The 16,711-nt window shown below is 54.4% G+C and overlaps 1 protein-coding gene across 1 annotated transcript in view; it reads left to right on the top strand.

The window, feature by feature from the left end:
• MYO18B (myosin XVIIIB) overlaps nucleotides 1-16,711 on the top strand; it is an 83,721-nt gene that overhangs the window by 54,642 nt on the left and 12,368 nt on the right. The window contains exons 34-38 of the mRNA XM_054392567.1: nucleotides 1,436-1,549; nucleotides 1,982-2,098; nucleotides 2,788-2,871; nucleotides 5,275-5,412; nucleotides 7,043-7,228. Coding sequence (XP_054248542.1) covers nucleotides 1,436-1,549; nucleotides 1,982-2,098; nucleotides 2,788-2,871; nucleotides 5,275-5,412; nucleotides 7,043-7,228 — 639 coding nt within the window. The remainder of the gene's footprint in view (nucleotides 1-1,435; nucleotides 1,550-1,981; nucleotides 2,099-2,787; nucleotides 2,872-5,274; nucleotides 5,413-7,042; nucleotides 7,229-16,711) is intronic.

Raw genomic sequence — 16,711 nt, forward strand, 5'->3', positions numbered from 1 at the left:
AGGTGGGAGTGTTGATCTGCACAAGGGTAGGGAGGCTCTACAGAGGGCTTGGATGGATGGGATCCATGGCCACCATTAATGGGATGAGCTTTAACAAGGCCACATGCCAGGCCCTGCACTTGGGTGACAACAACCCCAAGCAATGCTACAGGCTTGGGGCAGTGTGGCTGGAAAGCTGTCTGGCAGAAAGAGACCTGGGGGTGCTAATGGACAAGCAGCTGAATATGAGCCAGCAGTGTGCCCAGGTGGCCAAGTAAGCCAAAGGCATCCTGGCTGGGATCAGGAATGCTGTGTCCAGCAGGAGTGGGGGGGTGATTGTCCCCTTGTACCCAGCTCTGGGGAGGCCACACCTTGAATACTGTGTGCAGTTTTGGGCACCTCAATACAGGAGAGATGTGGAGGTGCTGGAGCCAGGGCAAAGGAGGGCAAGGAAGCTGGGGAAGGGTCTGGAGAATAAATCTTATGAAGAGAGACTGAGGGAGCTGGGGATGGTTAGTGTGAAAAAGAGGAGGCTGAGTGGAGACCTCCTTGCTCTCTACAACTACCTGAAAGGACATTGTGGAGAGGCTGGTGCTGGTCTCTTCTCCCAGGTGATTAGTGACAGAACAAGAGGGAATGGCCTCAAGCTGTGACTGAGTAGGTTTAGACTGGACATTAGGAAACCTTTATTCATGGCAAGAGTGGTCAGGCATTGGAATGTGCTGCCCAGGGAGGTGGTGGAGTCCCCAAGCCTGGCTGTGTTTGAAGGTGATTTGGCTGTGGTGCTTGGGGCTATGGGTTAGGGGTGACCCCTGTAGAGTAGGGTTGTGGGTTGGACTTGGTGACCCTGAGGGTCTCTTCCAACCTGAATGTTTCCGTGATTCTGTGATTCTGTTATTCTGTGAATAGGGGGGTTGGGTGACTGCAATTTATTCTTCCCAAGTGGAAAATTCTGCTCTGTGAAGGGAATTGGAAGCTGGTGGCCTTGAGCAAGTTGGGCTAGCAGAAGGTATCCCTGTCCATGGTATGAGGGGTTGGAATTAGAGGAACTTTAAGCTCCTTTGCAACCCAAACCTGTTCTGTGAGTCAGATGATTTAATGAGAGGTGCTGGAGATGTGTTTGCCTCTGATTAAACTATCTGGAGACTGAGTGAAATCGTGGCAGGGGAAAGGTCAATGCCAGGGCTGGTCATGGATGGGGTTGGAACCTTTAAAGGTCATCTAGTCCAACACCCCTGCAGTCAGCAGGGACATCTGCAACTACAGCAGGTTGCTCAGACCTCCAAACTACTTGGCCTGGTGTTGAAAGGTCAAGTTTCTGCTTGTGTTAGCAGGAGAAAATGCCCTGGAGGTGAGGTGTACATGAACATGGATGTGCAGGAAGAACACCAGCAGCAGTAGCAGCATGTGGTTTCTCCACCTTTAATTATGATCTGTCCCATTTTTTTTTTCTCAGCTGGAAGAGAGTGAAGCCAAGTGTGCTGAGGCCCAGAGGTCCCAGCAGACAGCAGCCCTGGAGCTGGAGAACTTGCACACAGAGCTGGAGACCCTCAACAGAAACAAGACCTTGGTATGTTTGTGGAGATGTAATGAGGTGGGAGTGGGGTGGGCACAGTCCTACCTCTCTCTGAGAGCAATCATCAGAATTATCAACTCAGTAAGCTTGGGCATGGCTTCTGAGGTCATTGAGTCCAACTGTGAACCCAGCACTGCCAGGGCACCACTGAACCATGGCCCTCAGCACCACATCTCCAGGGCTTTGAAACCCTTCCAGGGATGGGGACTCCACCACTGGCCTGGGCAGCAGTGGACACTGAAGGGGATGAGCATTCTATAGTTCCCCTCTGCAGCTACCCAGGAGCTCCCTTTGCCTCTCCTGGTGCAATTTTGGGTCTGGAGGCTGGTGGCAGCATGCCCCTGAGGATGCCGTGGTCTGGGTGTTGTCAGGCTATGGTTATCCCATGGGATGTGTGAGCCAGTGCCCCCATGGACCCTCCTGCAGGTGGATGAGCAGCTGTGCCAGCTGCAACACGAGAGAGCTGACCTCCTGAAGCGTATTGATGAGGACCAGGAAGACCTGAACGAGCTCATGGACAAGCACAAGGCTCTGATTGCCCAGGTGGGAGTTGGGGCAGGGGAGGGACAGCAGCCCCCTCCCTGGGAGGGAATCACCAGCAGGGGACACAGGGAGGGGGCCCCAGGAAACAGATGCTGTGGTGAGAGGAAAGGGTGGCTCATGGCTCTGGTTCCTCTCACCCATGATTTTTGAGTCTTCTTTCAAGAGATGTCTTGGCTTTGGTTCCAATGATTAGGAAATCCTCCAGCATCCCTCTCTGGATCCTCTTTTCTCTTTCTTTCACTCTTCTTTTCTCATGGAGAGCTTTTTTAGTGCTGACTTTTTAGTGCTGACAGGCAGCCCTGGGGCTTCCTGAGCAGCAAACCAGGTTCTCCCAAAGGATTGTACCTGGAGCTGAGGGACCCTAAGGCTCTCAGGGGAGCCAGTGAGATGGACAACTCAGTCTGGTGCCCTTTGCATGGTGTTGTGGAGCCAAGAGCCTGTGTCTGAAAGGACCCTGGAGACAGAAACCACCTTGACACTGTGCTTTCTGTCCTGATCTCCAAGCATTTGTCTCAAAAATTAGGGAAGTTGCACTGAGTCAGGAGAAGGAAGCTCCTTCAGCAGCATATTGTTTTGGTGGTAGGAGGTGCTGGCATGAGCAAGCCTTTGGCACCACATTCCCTGTGGCATGTGCCCACTGATCCAAGCTCTGGGGTCTGCTCCCACTGTTGGGCTTCCTCTTTCTGCAGTCGGCGACGGATATCGCTCAGATCCGGGAGCTGCAGGCACAGGTGGAGGATGTGAAGAAAGAAAAGCAGAGCCTTCAGGAGAAGGTAAGTCCTCCCCAGCCCCTGGCACCCACAGCTGAGCAGCAAGAGCCATCTGGGCATCTTCTGAGGCCTGTGCCCATCGGGTCACTGGTGCCAACCGCGGATGGCGTTTTGTGATGAGGCTGACCCTGGCGGGAAGCTGATCCCAGGATGGAGCTGACCTTGGGATGAGGCTAATCCCAAGGTGGGGCTGATCCCAGGGTGGGGCTGACCCACGAATGAGGCTGACCCTGGGATGGAGCTGAGTTTGGCATGAAACTGTCCCTGGGATGGGTCTAAACCCAAGGTGAGGCTGAGCCCATACTAGAGCTGACCTAGGGATGGGACTGATTTTGGGCTGAGGCTGATCCCAGGATGGGTCTGACTCTCAGATGGAGCTGGGAGCTGAATCCAAGGTGGGGCTGACCCCAGGCAGGGCCTGACCCAGGGTTGGGGTGCCTCGGTGGTGGGTGCCCAGCAGGTGCCATGCTGCCTTGTCTCTGCAGCTTCTCTCACCCTCCTGGAGCTCCTGGATTCCATTTAAACCACACCAGCAATCCCATCAACTGCAGTGCTTTACTGGAGCATGGCTAAGCTGCCCGCCCAGGAAGCAGGAGCAGGACTCACTGCCTTAGAGACAGCCCAGATAAAAGGAGACAAATTCCCATGGTTCTGGGGCCAGTACAAACCTGAACCCAACCTGTAATGGGGTGGGGTGTGGGGAGACCTTGGTGTAAGGGCTGAAGGAAAAGCTGAAAGAAGAGACCAACCCCCACTCACCACAACCTCTACAACTCCCTGAAAGGAAGCTGGAATGAGGTGGGGTTGGTCTCTTCTACCTACTCACAGGTGATAGGAGAGGAAATGGTCTGGAATTGTGCCAGGGGAGGGTTAGGTTGGTGATGAGAAAAAATTTCTTTCCTGTAAGAGTGGTCAGGCACTGGAACAGGCTGCCCAGGGAGGTGGTGGAGTCCCCATCCCTGGAGGTGTTCATGTAAGGTGTGAACACACTTGAGGACATGGTTCAGCAGCCATGGTGGTGCTGGGTCAATGGTTGGACTCAGTGATCTTAACGAGCTTTTCCAACCCAAACAACTCTATGATTCCATGATTCAGTCCAGGCAGTTTTCCATGCAGGTGTAAATTGGGCATTTTCACACCTGCTGTCCTCCATGACAAAAGCGCCCAGACATGTCTCCTCTGGCCACCACACTTCTCATGCCCAAATCCCCATCTGTGCCATGCATTCATTGTGTGCTGTTAGCAGCAGGAAGATGATGCTTTCCACTGCACCCCAAATTCTTTACACTGGAACAGGTTGCCCAGGAAGGTTGTGGTGCCTCCTCCCTGGAGGTGTTCAAGGCCACGTTGGATGGGACCTTGAGCAACCTGGTCTCGAGTGGAAGGTGTCCCTGCCTATGGCAGGGGGGTTGGAACTAGATGATCCCTTCCACCCCAAACCACTCTAGGATTCTATCATCCTTAAGGTCCCTTCCACCCCAAACCATTCTGGGATTCTATCCTCTTTAAGGTCCCTTCCATCCCAAACCATTCTAGGATTCTATGATCCTTAAGGTCCCTTCCACCCCAAACCATTCTATGATTCTATGATCTTTAAGGTCCCTTCCACCCCAAACCATTCTGGGATTCTATGATCCTTAAGGTCCCTTCCACCCCAAACCATTCTATGATTCTATGATCCTTAAGGTCCCTTCCACCCCAAACCATTCTATGATTCTATGATCCTTAAAGTCCCTTCCACCCCAAACCATTCTAGGATTCTATGATCCTTAAGGTCCCTTCCACCCCAAACCATTCTATGATTCTATGATCTTTAAGGTCCCTTCCACCCCAAACCATTCTATGATTCTATGATCCTTAAGGTCCCTTCCACCCCAAACCATTCTATGATTCTATGATCCTTAAGGTCCCTTCCACCCCAAACCATTCTATGATTCTATGATCCTTAAGGTCCCTTCCACCCCAAACCATTCTGGGATTCTATGATCCTTAAGGTCCCTTCCACCCCAAACCATTCTATGATTCTATGATCCTTAAGGTCCCTTCCACCCCAAACCATTCTGGGATTCTATGATCCTTAAGGTCCCTTCCACCCCAAACCATTCTATGATTCTATGATCTTTAAGATCCCTTTCAACCCAGACCATTCTATGATTTTATGCTCTTTAAGGTCCCTTCCACCCCAAACCATTCTGGGATTCTATGCTCTTTAAGGTCTCTTCCCCCCCAGACCATTCTGGGATTCTATGCTCTTTAAGGTCTCTTCCCCCCCAAACCATTCTGGGATTCTACGAGAGGTCCTTGCTGCAGGTCACACCAGGATGAGGGACGGGTGGGAGAGTGAGGGGGTGGGCCTGGGGAGGTATTTTGGGTGGGGAGGTCCTAACCCAGCCCATCCTCCCCCAGCTGCAGGCAGCACAGGCGCGAGCAGCACAGCTGGAGCAGTGCCCGGCCGAGCGCTCCATCGTCAGCCGGCAGGAAGCTCGCATCCGGGACCTGGAGAGCCAGCTGGACTTCCAGGCTGTGCAGATGAAGCGTTTTGAGGTACCACCAGCCCTTCCCCACCCACAGGAGCCATGTGGAGCCCTGGGGAGGTGCAGCTCGTCTGCAAAAGGCCAGGGCAGCGATGCCACCGCCTCGGCTTTGGGGGAAGGAGCATCTGGGAAGGGGTGGGAAGGGATGGGGGAGGTCTTGGGCCAGCTCTCCTGTGGTTGGGGCTGGTCATTGGCACTGCCACTATCACTGAACCACAGAGTGTGTTGGGCTGGGAGAGACTCTCAAGGGTCAGCTTGTCCTACCCCACTGCAGTGAGCAGGGACATCTCCAACGAGATGAGGTTGCTCAGGACCAGATCAGGTTTGACCCCACATGCTTCACCGTGGTGGTTATTGACAGCCAGCTGTGGGCTCGGTGCTACAAATACCCTGAGGAACAGACTGCCTCTGGGCATCGAGCAGGACATGTCCTGACTGCTCAGCACCTTTCCAACAGGCATCCCTCTGCTCTACCATCATCTAGAAGCCAGGACCTCAAGCCTGATCACATGTCACTGTCCCCATTCATCAACACCTCTGCTGTGAGACCCTTTTCTTGGGGAGGTGGTTGGATCCCCATCCTTGGAGGTGTTTAAAAGACACAGAGGTGTGGTGCTGAGGGACATGGTTTAGCCCCAGACTTGAGAGAGAATGGTTGGACTTGATGACCTTAAGGGTTTTTTCCAACCCACACCTTGAGTATTGTGTCCAGTTTTGGGCACCTCAATACAGGAGAGATGTGGAGGTGCTGGAGCCAGTGCTGAGGAGGGCAAGGAAGCTGAGGAAGGGACTGGAGAAGAAATCTTATCAAGAGAGACTGAGGGAGCTGGGGATGGTTAGTGTGAAAAAGAGGAGGCTGAGGGAAGACCTCCTTGCTGTCTACAACTACCTGAAAGGACTTTGTAGAGAGGCTGGTGCTGGTCTCTTCTCACAGGTAATTAGTGACAGAACAAGAGGGAATGGCCTCAAGCTGTGATTAGGTAATTTAGACTGGACATTAGGAAACCTTTATTCATGGCAAGAGTGGTCAGGGATTGGAATGTGCTGCCCAGGGAGGTGGTGGAGTCCCCAAGCCTTGGATGTGTTTGAAGGTGGTTTGGCTGTGGTGCTTGGGGCTATGGTTTAGAGGTGAACCTTGTAGAGTAAGGTTCTGGGTTGAACTTGGTGACCCTGAGGGTCTTTTCCAATCTGAATGTTTCTGTGATTCTGTGTTTCTCCTGGCAGGATATGTCTCCCAGGATATGTCTGTGCTGACACCTTTCTCCAGGTTGCTCTGCCTAAATGAGCCCAGGGCAAAGAAAATGCCCCTGTGCAGCAGCTAGCCCTGTGGGAGCCTCAGGAGCTGCTGTGGGTCCTGTGCTGCCTGTTGTGGTGGTTGCAGAGCTGTGTGCAGGGCTGGAGTGGGGTCGCTGGGGTCTGCACCCACTGCAGCCAGCCAGCACCACTCACAAGGCTTCAGAGAGGTGCTTGATAATGATAATCACAGTGGCTGGCTCTGGGGCACAGGCTGGAGGGCTCTTCACATCACTTGATGCTGATGGAGAGCTTCATGAGATGGTCCTTGAGGTCCCTTCCAACCTGCTATCCCTCTAATCCTCTGATCAGCTCTCCCAGGCTTGCCCTTGCCCCCTTCTTGCCAGGTGCTGGTGCTGCGCTTGCGAGACAGCATCATCAAGATGGGTGAGGAGCTGGAGAAGGCAGCTGAGGCAGAGGCACGGGAGAAGGAGAACAGCAGGTACTACCAGAGGAGGATGGAGGAGATGAAGGCTGACATGGATGAGCTGGTGCAGAGGGAGCTAGAGTCCAGCCGCCGGCGCGTGGAGCTGGTAAGGGGGTGCTGGGGAGGGGGAGGGGGGTCCTAGTGGGAGGAGCTTGCTGCTGCTGCCCTTTCCCCTTCCCTTTCTTTCCTGTCAGGGTGACAGAACCCTGGAACAGGCTGCCCAGAGAGGTTGTGGAGTCTCTTCCTTTCTCTGGAGGCTTTCAAGACCCATCTGGATGTGTTCGTGGGTGACCTGCCCTAGGTGACCTTAAGGCAGTGGGTTGGACTCAAGGGGTTGGACTCAATCTCCAGAGGTCCTTTCCAACCCCTACTGTTCTATGAGTCTGTGTTTGTCCCAACACAAGCATCCCCTGGTGAAACTGCAGGCTGTGGCACAGGGAAGGATGGAGCTGAGGCTGAGAGCAGGCATGAAGCAAGGTGGTGTAGGTCAATGAGCCACCACTGCTGCCAGTGGGACCAGCCTGCAGCTGTGCTTTGCCTGCTGAGGCTGCTGGTAGGGCAGGATGGTGCTGGGTGCTGGGCTGTGGTGCTCTGGAGATGGGGAGATGGTCGACAACAAAGCTCAGGGAGACAAGGGTGTGTTTGCAAGAGGCCTTGGCTCAGCTGCTTGGGGTACTTCTCACAGTGAGTGTGGTGAGCACCTGGCCCAGGTTGCCCAGAGAGGAGGTTGATGCCCCAGCCCTGGCACCATTGCAGGGCAGGTTGGTTGGGGCTGTGAGCAACCTGCTCTGGTTGCAGCTAGCCCTGCTGACTGCAGGGGGTTGGACTGCTTTGGGTACTTCTCACACTGAGTGTGGTGAGTGCCTGGCCCAGGTTGTCCATATCCTGCAGACTGGCCTGGAGGTCCCAAGCCATTTTCTGTGTGGTGCTTTGTGTGCTGGTTGTTTGGAGCTGGAGATGAGATGTGGGCTGCTCCTCCATGACTTCATGGGTCTTGCTAACCTTGGCTTTGGCTTTTGGGGAGCACTCAGAGGGCCAGAGCACTTGGGGATGTGGTTTAGAGGGCATGGTGGTGTTGGGTTGATGGTTGGACTGGATGATCTTAGAGGGCTTTTCCAACCTTCATGATTCTATGCTGTGGTGTTCCCTGGGAGCAGAGGTGTTCACCCAGGTTGTGTGAGCTCCTGAGAGCCCTTCAATAAAACATCAGGGGAGGGCTGTGATCTGGGAGCCTGGCCACACCTGTGGAGAAGCTGCTGGAGACCATCAATAGTTAATAGAGAGCCACTTATGGCTCTGCTGCTGTTAAATCCCCCATCAATTATAAATGCTGCATCAATTATTCACTCCACACCACTCCAGTCAGGGCCTGCACCTTCACTTGGTTCCTTCTAATCCATTGTGATAAAGAGATGGGAGGTGGTGGCCTGGCCCCACGCTGTGGAGGGTTAGGAGATGTGGTTGGAGGGACAAAAGCATCGTGTGGGGTGAGTCAGAATCACAAATCATGGAAGTGCTTCAGATGGAAGAGACCTTTAAGATCATGGAGTCCAACCCTTAACCAAGCACTGCCAGCTCACCACTAACCCACGGCCCTCAGCACCACATCTCCATGGCTTTGAAACCTCTCCAGGCATGGGGGCTCCATCAGTCACCTGGGCAGCTTGACAACTCTCGAGGGGAAGTAATTGTTCCTCATGCCCAACCTAAACCTCTCCTGGTGCAACTTAAGGCAATTTCCTCTCATCCTGTTGCCTGTTCCTTCAGAGAAGAGATCAACCCCCACCTGGCTCCAACCTCCTTTCAGGGAGTTGTAGAGAGCAGGGAGCTCTCCCCTCAGTCTCCTTTTCTCCAGGCTGTACAACCCCAGCTGCTCCTCAGCAGACCCTTCACCAGCTTTGCTGCAGTCCTCTGAACCTGCTCCATCCCCTCAATGACCTTCTTGGAGTGAGGGGCTCAAAACTGAGCCCAGTATTGGAGGTGTGCCCCACTTCAGGGGCACAATCACTTCTCTGGTCCTGCTGGTCACACTCATGCTGATCCAGGCCAAAATGCTGGTGGCCTTCTTGGGCACCTGGGCACGCTGCTGGCTCAGCTTCAGCTGCTGTTGGTCACACACAGATCCCACCTTGTGTCCTGATGCCTCTAGTTAAGGGATTTTATTCTCACAGCTCCTACTTAGCAGTGCTGGAGGCACTTGAAGATCCCATCCCACCCCTCCAACCAGGCTCAGGCCAGCTCTTTCCCTCCCTCCCTTGTGTTCAGCCCATCTCTGGGAGGCAGATTTCACAGGGAAAATCCATCAGGAAGCAGGGATGGGAGCTGCTGAGCTATCTGCTGGGCAGATGGCTCTGCCTGATGAAGCTTCTGAGGAGAAGAGGCTTTGGACACCTTCCAAGGCCAGTGCTGCTGCAGTGAGGGAGGGATGTTTTCCAGTGGAAGGGAAGTACTTGGCCTTGGTTGTTGCTCTGGTTGCATGTACTGGATCTCCTCCATGGAGCTGGAGCTCCTCTTCCAAGAAAACCTGGATCCCAGCCTGTGACAGCTCCTCACTGCTCAGCTGCTGTGCTGACACCCAGACCCAGCTGCCTGATCCCCTCAGGCCCCAGCACAAACTGAGTCTTATGGGGAGTGGGAGATGGATTTCCAACTTGGAGTCAGTCCTGAGGAGCTTAAGGACCAGCCCTGGTGGCTTTGCCCCTCGTGTATGCACATGAGCTCATGTTAGTCTGGGAAAGAGAAGAGAGAGAGCAGCTCTTATTAATGCTGGGGAGCAAGACGAAGAGGCCAGGCTCTTTTGGATTGTGTCCTCTGATGGGACAAGGGGCAATGGATACAAACTGGAACACAGGAGGTTCCACCTCAACATGAGGAAAAATTTCCTTCCTGTAAGGCTGACAGAACCCTGGAACAGGCTGCCCAGAGAGGTTGTGGAGTCTCTTCCTTTCTCTGGAGGCTTTCAAGCCCCATCTGGATGTGTTCCTGGGTGACCTGCCCTAGGTGACCCTAAGGCAGCGGGGTTGGACTCAATCTCCAGAGGTCCTTTCCAACCCCTACTGTTCTATGAGTCTGTGTTTGTCCCAACACAAGCATCCCCTGGTGAAACTGCAGGCTGTGGCACAGGGAAGGATGGAGCTGAGGCTGAGAGCAGGCATGAAGCAAGGTGGTGTAGGTCAATGAGCCACCACTGCTGCCAGTGGGACCAGCCTGCAGCTGTGCTTTGCCTGCTGAGGCTGCTGGTAGGGCAGGATGGTGCTGGGTGCTGGGCTGTGGTGCTCTGGAGATGGGGAGATGGTCGACAACAAAGCTCAGGGAGACAAGGGTGTGTTTGCAAGAGGCCTTGGCTCAGCTGCTTGGGGTACTTCTCACAGTGAGTGTGGTGAGCACCTGGCCCAGGTTGCCCAGAGAGGAGGTTGATGCCCCAGCCCTGGCACCATTGCAGGGCAGGTTGGTTGGGGCTGTGAGCAACCTGCTCTGGTTGCAGCTAGCTGGGTCTGCTGCCTGCAGGGGGTTGGACTGGATGAGCATTAGAAGTCCTTTTCCAGCCCAACCCAGTCTGACCTATGGGAACTCTGGATGGAAGCTCCAGGGTGGGAGCTCTGGGATGGGAGTTCAAACGTGGGCAGGACCCCTGAGATGCTGTGAAAAGACAGCTTGTGGGATGGCCAGGGCAAAGCAGGGGCTGATCCTGCTGGGCTGAAGCCTGGGCTTACAGTACAGCTGCTAGGGTGGCAGCTGGAGTGTGGATCTCCTGCAGCTTCCCTGCATGGGCAGCTCCCTAAACCTCTGGAGCCCCACCACTGGGCCATGCCGTGGGGGTCTGGTGGGGGCTATCTTAAATCCAGGCTCCTTTACTGAAGCTGTGGAATTCCTCAGCATGATAATTAACTCTTTTGCCTGAAACCCAAAGGGAAGGTGTGAAGATCTTCTTCAGATTCTTCCCACACTTCTTGTTTTGGTTTTAATTTAGTTTAGTTTTTTGTTGAGGCAGGTGAGATTCACTCTGTAAATAACCTTTTGTTTCCTCCCCCACCTTGTTCTTTTTGGGCTGCAGATCCCCTCAGCCCTGTTATCTCCTGCCAGCCCAGCGTGCTGGAGACATCACAGCTTCATCTCTCTGAGATTTTCTTTTTCATTTACAAGCTTGAAAGATTCTGCTTTTGATTTTTTTTTTTTAATTTTTTTTTTCTTTGCTGCTTGCAATGAACTTGAGAAGCGAAGCAGGAGCTGTTTGTGCCTCCAGCCAGCAATGCCATGCTCCCACCCAGGCAAACCCACAGCTCCCAGCAGGGTCCCAGTTAAACCTTCTGATGTCCCTGCAGCCCTTGGTCCCAGCACCACTTGCTCCAGGGTCTTTCTGAGCTGCTCTTTCCTTTAGGAGCTAATGACTTTGTAAGGACAACTAGGATCAAAGGGAGCCAGTCCCAGAGTTCCTGAATCCGAGCATGGTGGGGGTTGGAAGACACCTCTGGAGATCATCCAGTCCAACCCCACCCTGCTCAAGCAGGGGCACCCACAGCAGCTTGCCCAGGACCACAATGGCCAGGTGGGTTTGGAAGCTCTGCAGAGAAGGAGACTCCACAACCTCTCTGGGCAGCCTGCTCCAGGGCTCCAGCAGCCTCACACCAAACAAGTTTCTCCTTCTGTCCAGATGGAGCCTCCTGGGTTCCAGTTTGTGCCCATTGCCTCTTGTCCTGTCCCTGGGCACCACTGACAGGAGTCTGGCCCCAGCCTCTTGCCCCCACAGCTCCTTTAGCTCTTGCTGAGCATTGCTCAGATCCCCTCTGGGGCTGCTCTTCTCCAGGCTCATCAGCCCCAGGGCTCTCAGCCTTTCCTCTCACAGAGATGCTCCACGATCCTCAGCATCTTTGGAGCCTCCCCTGGACTCCCTCCAGTAGTTCCCTGTCTCTCTGGAACCGAGGAGCTCAGAATTGGACCCAGGGCTCCAGCTGTGGCCTGGTTAGGGTAGAGCAGAGGGGCAGGAGAACCTCCCTTGACCTGCTGGCCACATTCTTCTTCATGCTCCCCAGGAGTCCACTGGCCTTCTTGGCCACGAGGGCACATTGCTGCTGGCTCATGGGCAACTTGGTGACCACCAGCACTCCCAGGGCCTTCCCTGCAGAACCACTTTCCAGCAGGTCACCTCCATACCTGTACTGGTTCAGGGGCTTGCAGGAGAGGTTGGGTGCTGGAGGAGCAGCAATGAAGGCTCAAGCAGTGCTTGCAGGTGAGGTTGGGTGCTGGAGGAGCAGCAGTGAAGGCTCAAGCAGTGCTTGCAGGTGAGGTTGGGTGCTGGAGGAGCAGCAGTGAAGGCTCAAGCAGTGCTTGCAGGTGAGGTTGGGTGCTGGAGGAGCAGCAGTGGAGGCTCAAGCAGTGCTTGCAGGTGAGGTTGGGTGCTGGAGGAGCAGCAGTGAAGGCTCAAGCAGTGCTTGCAGGAGAGGTTGGGTGCTGGAGGAGCAGCAGTGGAGGCTCAAGCAGTGCTTGCAGGTGAGGTTGGGTGCTGGAGGAGCAGCAATGAAGGCTCAAGCAGTGCTTGCAGGTGAGGTTGGGTGCTGGAGGAGCAGCAATGAAGGCTCAAGCAGTGCTTGCAGGTGAGGTTGGGTGCTGGAGGAGCAGCAGTGAAGGCTCAAGCAGTGCTTGCAGGTGAGGTTGGGTGCTGGAGGAGCAGCAGTGGAGGCTCAAGCAGTGCTTGCAGGTGAGGTTGGGTGCTGGAGGAGCAGCAGTGGAGGCTCAAGCAGTGCTTGCAGGTGAGGTTGGGTGCTGGAGGAGCAGCAATGAAGGCTCAAGCAGTGCTTGCAGGTGAGGTTGGGTGCTGGAGGAGCAGCAGTGGAGGCTCAAGCAGTGCTTGCAGGTGAGGTTGGGTGCTGGAGGCTGTACAGCAATCGTTTGATTTCTGCTTTGCCACTCACAAAGCAAATCCTTCAGGAGCTCTTCAGCACTTGTAGCTCCTCACCCCAATTACCAGGAACACCACAGTTCTGCTGTCTCCTTCTCACTCCAACCTTCAACTGCAAAAAAATGTTGTCACTCCAAACTCTCTGAAAGCCTGCACGTTAATTACTTAATTAAAAGGAATAATGATTGATTAATTCTGCAGGTGTAGGTGGAATTATTCCAGCAGCAGCAGCAGCAATCCAACCTGGGCTAATTAGCTCACACTTCACTTGGGGTGGAGGGGAGCTTGCAGAGGTTGTGTTGTGACAGCAGAAGCCCCAACAACAACAGAAGCTGGTGCTGAGGATGTGGTGCTGAGGACGTGGTGCTGGGTGGCTCCTGCCTCAGCCTCCTCTAGAGTCCCATTAATTATTTCACTGCTGCTTTAGCTCAGCTCTTTTTAACTGGGCTTCAAATGCTTCCCAGACAAAAGGAGATGAAAAGAGGAGCTCTGAAGAAAAGCAGCTTTGAGAAATCCTTTTCCAGAGAGGCAACAAAAACCAAAGCTGGGGATGTGGAGGGATGGAAAGATGAGGGGGTGGGAGAGAGGGAGCTGCCAGCTGAGTGTCTCCTCTTCCCCCAGTTCCAGGTGGGCTCTGACCAGCCACCTACTGGTGGTTATAGTGCCATGCAGGATGCCAGGGGCTCGAGCACCTTTCTCTACCTGGTGGGAAAGGTGAACCAGGGGGAAGCCTCAGTGTTGCTCCAGAAGGTGGTGGTAGTGGGGTCTCACCTATGGTGTGTGTGAGGATGGAGTGGGGCAGTAATTTTTCCCAGGACTGAGCTCTCCCTGGGAGCTGTCAGCCCATGTCCCCTCCTGTCCTTGCCTGGTGCAGAGCTCATGCTTCTTGCCTGAGAATCCCTGAGTCTGTTGAGGCCTGGAGACACCTTGGAGGTCATCACATCCAACTGCTTGCCTAGAGCTCACAACCCCACCACTACTGCTAAGCCACTGCCACTAACCTGTGTCCCTCAGCACCACAGCCACCTGTCTTTTAAACCCCTCCAGGGATGGTGGCTCCCCCACCTCCCTGAGCAGCCTGTTCCAGTGCCTGACCACTCTTGCAGGTGTGTTTGGCCATCAGCAGAAGCAGCAGGGCTGAGGGACTGGGAGGGCTGTGCATGGCTTGCTGTCCAGCTGCCTCCCCACCAGTCACTGCCAGCTTCACAGCAGCAGAACTGAGGAAGGGAATTGATTGCAGCCACTGAACTGGGTTTAATCTGTGCCATGTCCTGGGGCTGAGGAGCTGGTTCAATGGAGCCTCTTGTCAGGGCTGAGCTTTTGAGCTGCTGCTGGTGTCACTGCTGGTGCCACAGCTGCAAACAGATCAACACAGGCATGTAGCCAGCCCAGGCTTGGGGCTCTCTCCCCTTGCACTCAATGATCTCCAGAGGTCCCTTCCAGCCCCGACCACTCTCTCACAGACTCACAGAATGGTGGGGCTTGGCAGGGACCTCTGGAGAGCGAGTCCAACCCCTTCTCAAAGCAGATCACCTAGGGCAGGTTACACAGGAACACATCCCCAAAGGTCTTGAGAGGCTCCAGAGGAGACTCCACAACCTCTCTGGGCAGCCTGCTCCAGGACTCCAGCACCCTCACAGCAAAGAAGCTTCTCCTCCTGTTCAGATGGAACCTCTTGGGTTCCAGTTTGAATCCATTGCCCCTTGTCCTGTCACAGGACAGCACTGCAAAAAGATTGTCTCTTCTTCTTGGCACCCACCCTTCAGCTGTCTATAGACATGGTTCTGTGTTGATTAAAGGCCTGTGGGAGCTGAGGGCACCCATGGCTGATATGCCCAGGAGATCTGGGCACCTCATCTAGTTGCACATGTCCCTGCTGGCTGCAGAGGAATTAGATAAGCTTTAAAAAAATCCCTTCCAAACCATGCTAGTCTGTGACTCCATGACTGGAACAGGCTCCCCAAGGAGGTGGCTGAACCCCTGAAGGCATTTAAATGGCACAGAGATGTGGTGCTGAGGGACATGGCTTAGCACCAGCCTCGAGTTAGGGAATCATTGGACTGGGTGAACTTAAAGGTCTCTTAATACCATTCTATGGGTCTATGATTTTCTCCTCTCAGGGGTCAGTGTTTCACTGTGTGCCCCTTCCTGAGCCCCCAGCTGCTCCTGAGGATGACCCCAGTGTGGGGAGCATCTCTGCTGCCTGGACAGTGGGTTGTCCACAGATGCCTTAGGTCGTGAGGATGGGGCTGGGCTCTTCTCAGCGATAGGACAAGGGGTGAGGGACACAAGCTGGAACCCAGGAGGTTTCACTTGACCTGAAGGACAAACTCCTTTAGTTTGAGGGTGCCAGAGCCCTGAAGCAGGCTGCCCAGAGAGGTTGTGGAGTCTCCTTCTCTGCAGAGATTCCAAACCCCTCCTGGCTATTGTGATCCTGGGCAAGCTGCTGGGGGTGGACCGGGTGAGCTCCAGAGGTCTCTTCCAACCCCTGCCACGCAGGGGTTCTGTGTTTCTATGGTTCTACGACTTGAAGAATTTCCACAATGGAATGGGCTGGAGAATTTCCACACTGGACTGAGTCCTTTCCTCAAGCTGGGAGGGAAGGAGAGGGGCTGTGGAGCACTGACTTCCCGAGACCTTCTTGGCAGCACTCAGTTTCTCAGCAGCCTCCAGCAGGACCGCGACGCTGTGCAGCCCCAGCTGGGATGTTTCTCTGCATGCTTTGATGAACTGAGATGCTCTTCCCCCACCCCAGGCCCCTTCTCCTGCTGATCCCAGGCCTTCCATGATTTCCTCTGACACGCTGCCAGCTCCTGCTCCATGCCCTGTGGCAGCCCACGCTGCGGATCATCCCTCACCTTGTCACCGCCGCCGTGGCAATTTTACAGCTGGCAGCCTCAGTCACGCTGCATTTGCAGCTCCTGCTTTCTCTCCTCCTCTCTGCTCCACATGGCACAAAGATTTCCTTCCTAGCTGAAGGGACCTGGGGCTCTGATGGGGCTCTGATGGGGCTCTGATGGGGCTCTGATGCTCAGCATGCCCGGCGCGCCACGAGGCCAGCCGGCTGTGGGTGAGGCTGGGTCCGTGCAGCCACCTGGGTTCTTCTGCTCTGCAGAGAGGTTTTCTTTTCATTGAGTTGTTTTGTTTGGAAGAGATCTTTGAGATCATGGAGCCCAACCATTAAGCCGGCACTGCCAGGTCACCACTAAGCCCTCAGCACCTCATCTCCACGACTTTGAAACCTCTCTGGGGTTGGGGACTCCGTCAGTGCCCTGGGCAGCCTGGGCCAGGCCTTGGCAACTCTCAAAGGGAAGAAATTGTTCCTCATGGTCAACTTAAATTTCCCCTGGTGCAACTTGAGGCTCTTTCCTCTCATCCTAACACTTGTTCCTTGGGAGAAGAGACCAAACCCCACCTGGCTCCCACATCCTTTCAGGGAGTTGTAGAGAGCCAGAAGGTCTCTCAAGGTCTCTGACCCTGCAGTTTAAACTATGAATTGTGGCTCTGATTTTTCTTATCAACCTTCTGACAAGGGCTTCATTTTCATGCTGGGCATCCTCTTGCCTCCCACAGGTCCTTTAGCTCTTGCTGAGCACTAAGCAGATCCCCTCTGGGGCTGCTCTTCTCCAAGCTCAACAGCCCCAGGGCTCTCAGCCTTTCCTCCTCACAGAGATGCTCCAAGGCTTCTCAGCA

The sequence above is a fragment of the Indicator indicator genome, chromosome 26, assembly GCF_027791375.1.
Source record: "Indicator indicator isolate 239-I01 chromosome 26, UM_Iind_1.1, whole genome shotgun sequence".
Classification (NCBI taxonomy): domain Eukaryota; kingdom Metazoa; phylum Chordata; class Aves; order Piciformes; family Indicatoridae; genus Indicator; species Indicator indicator.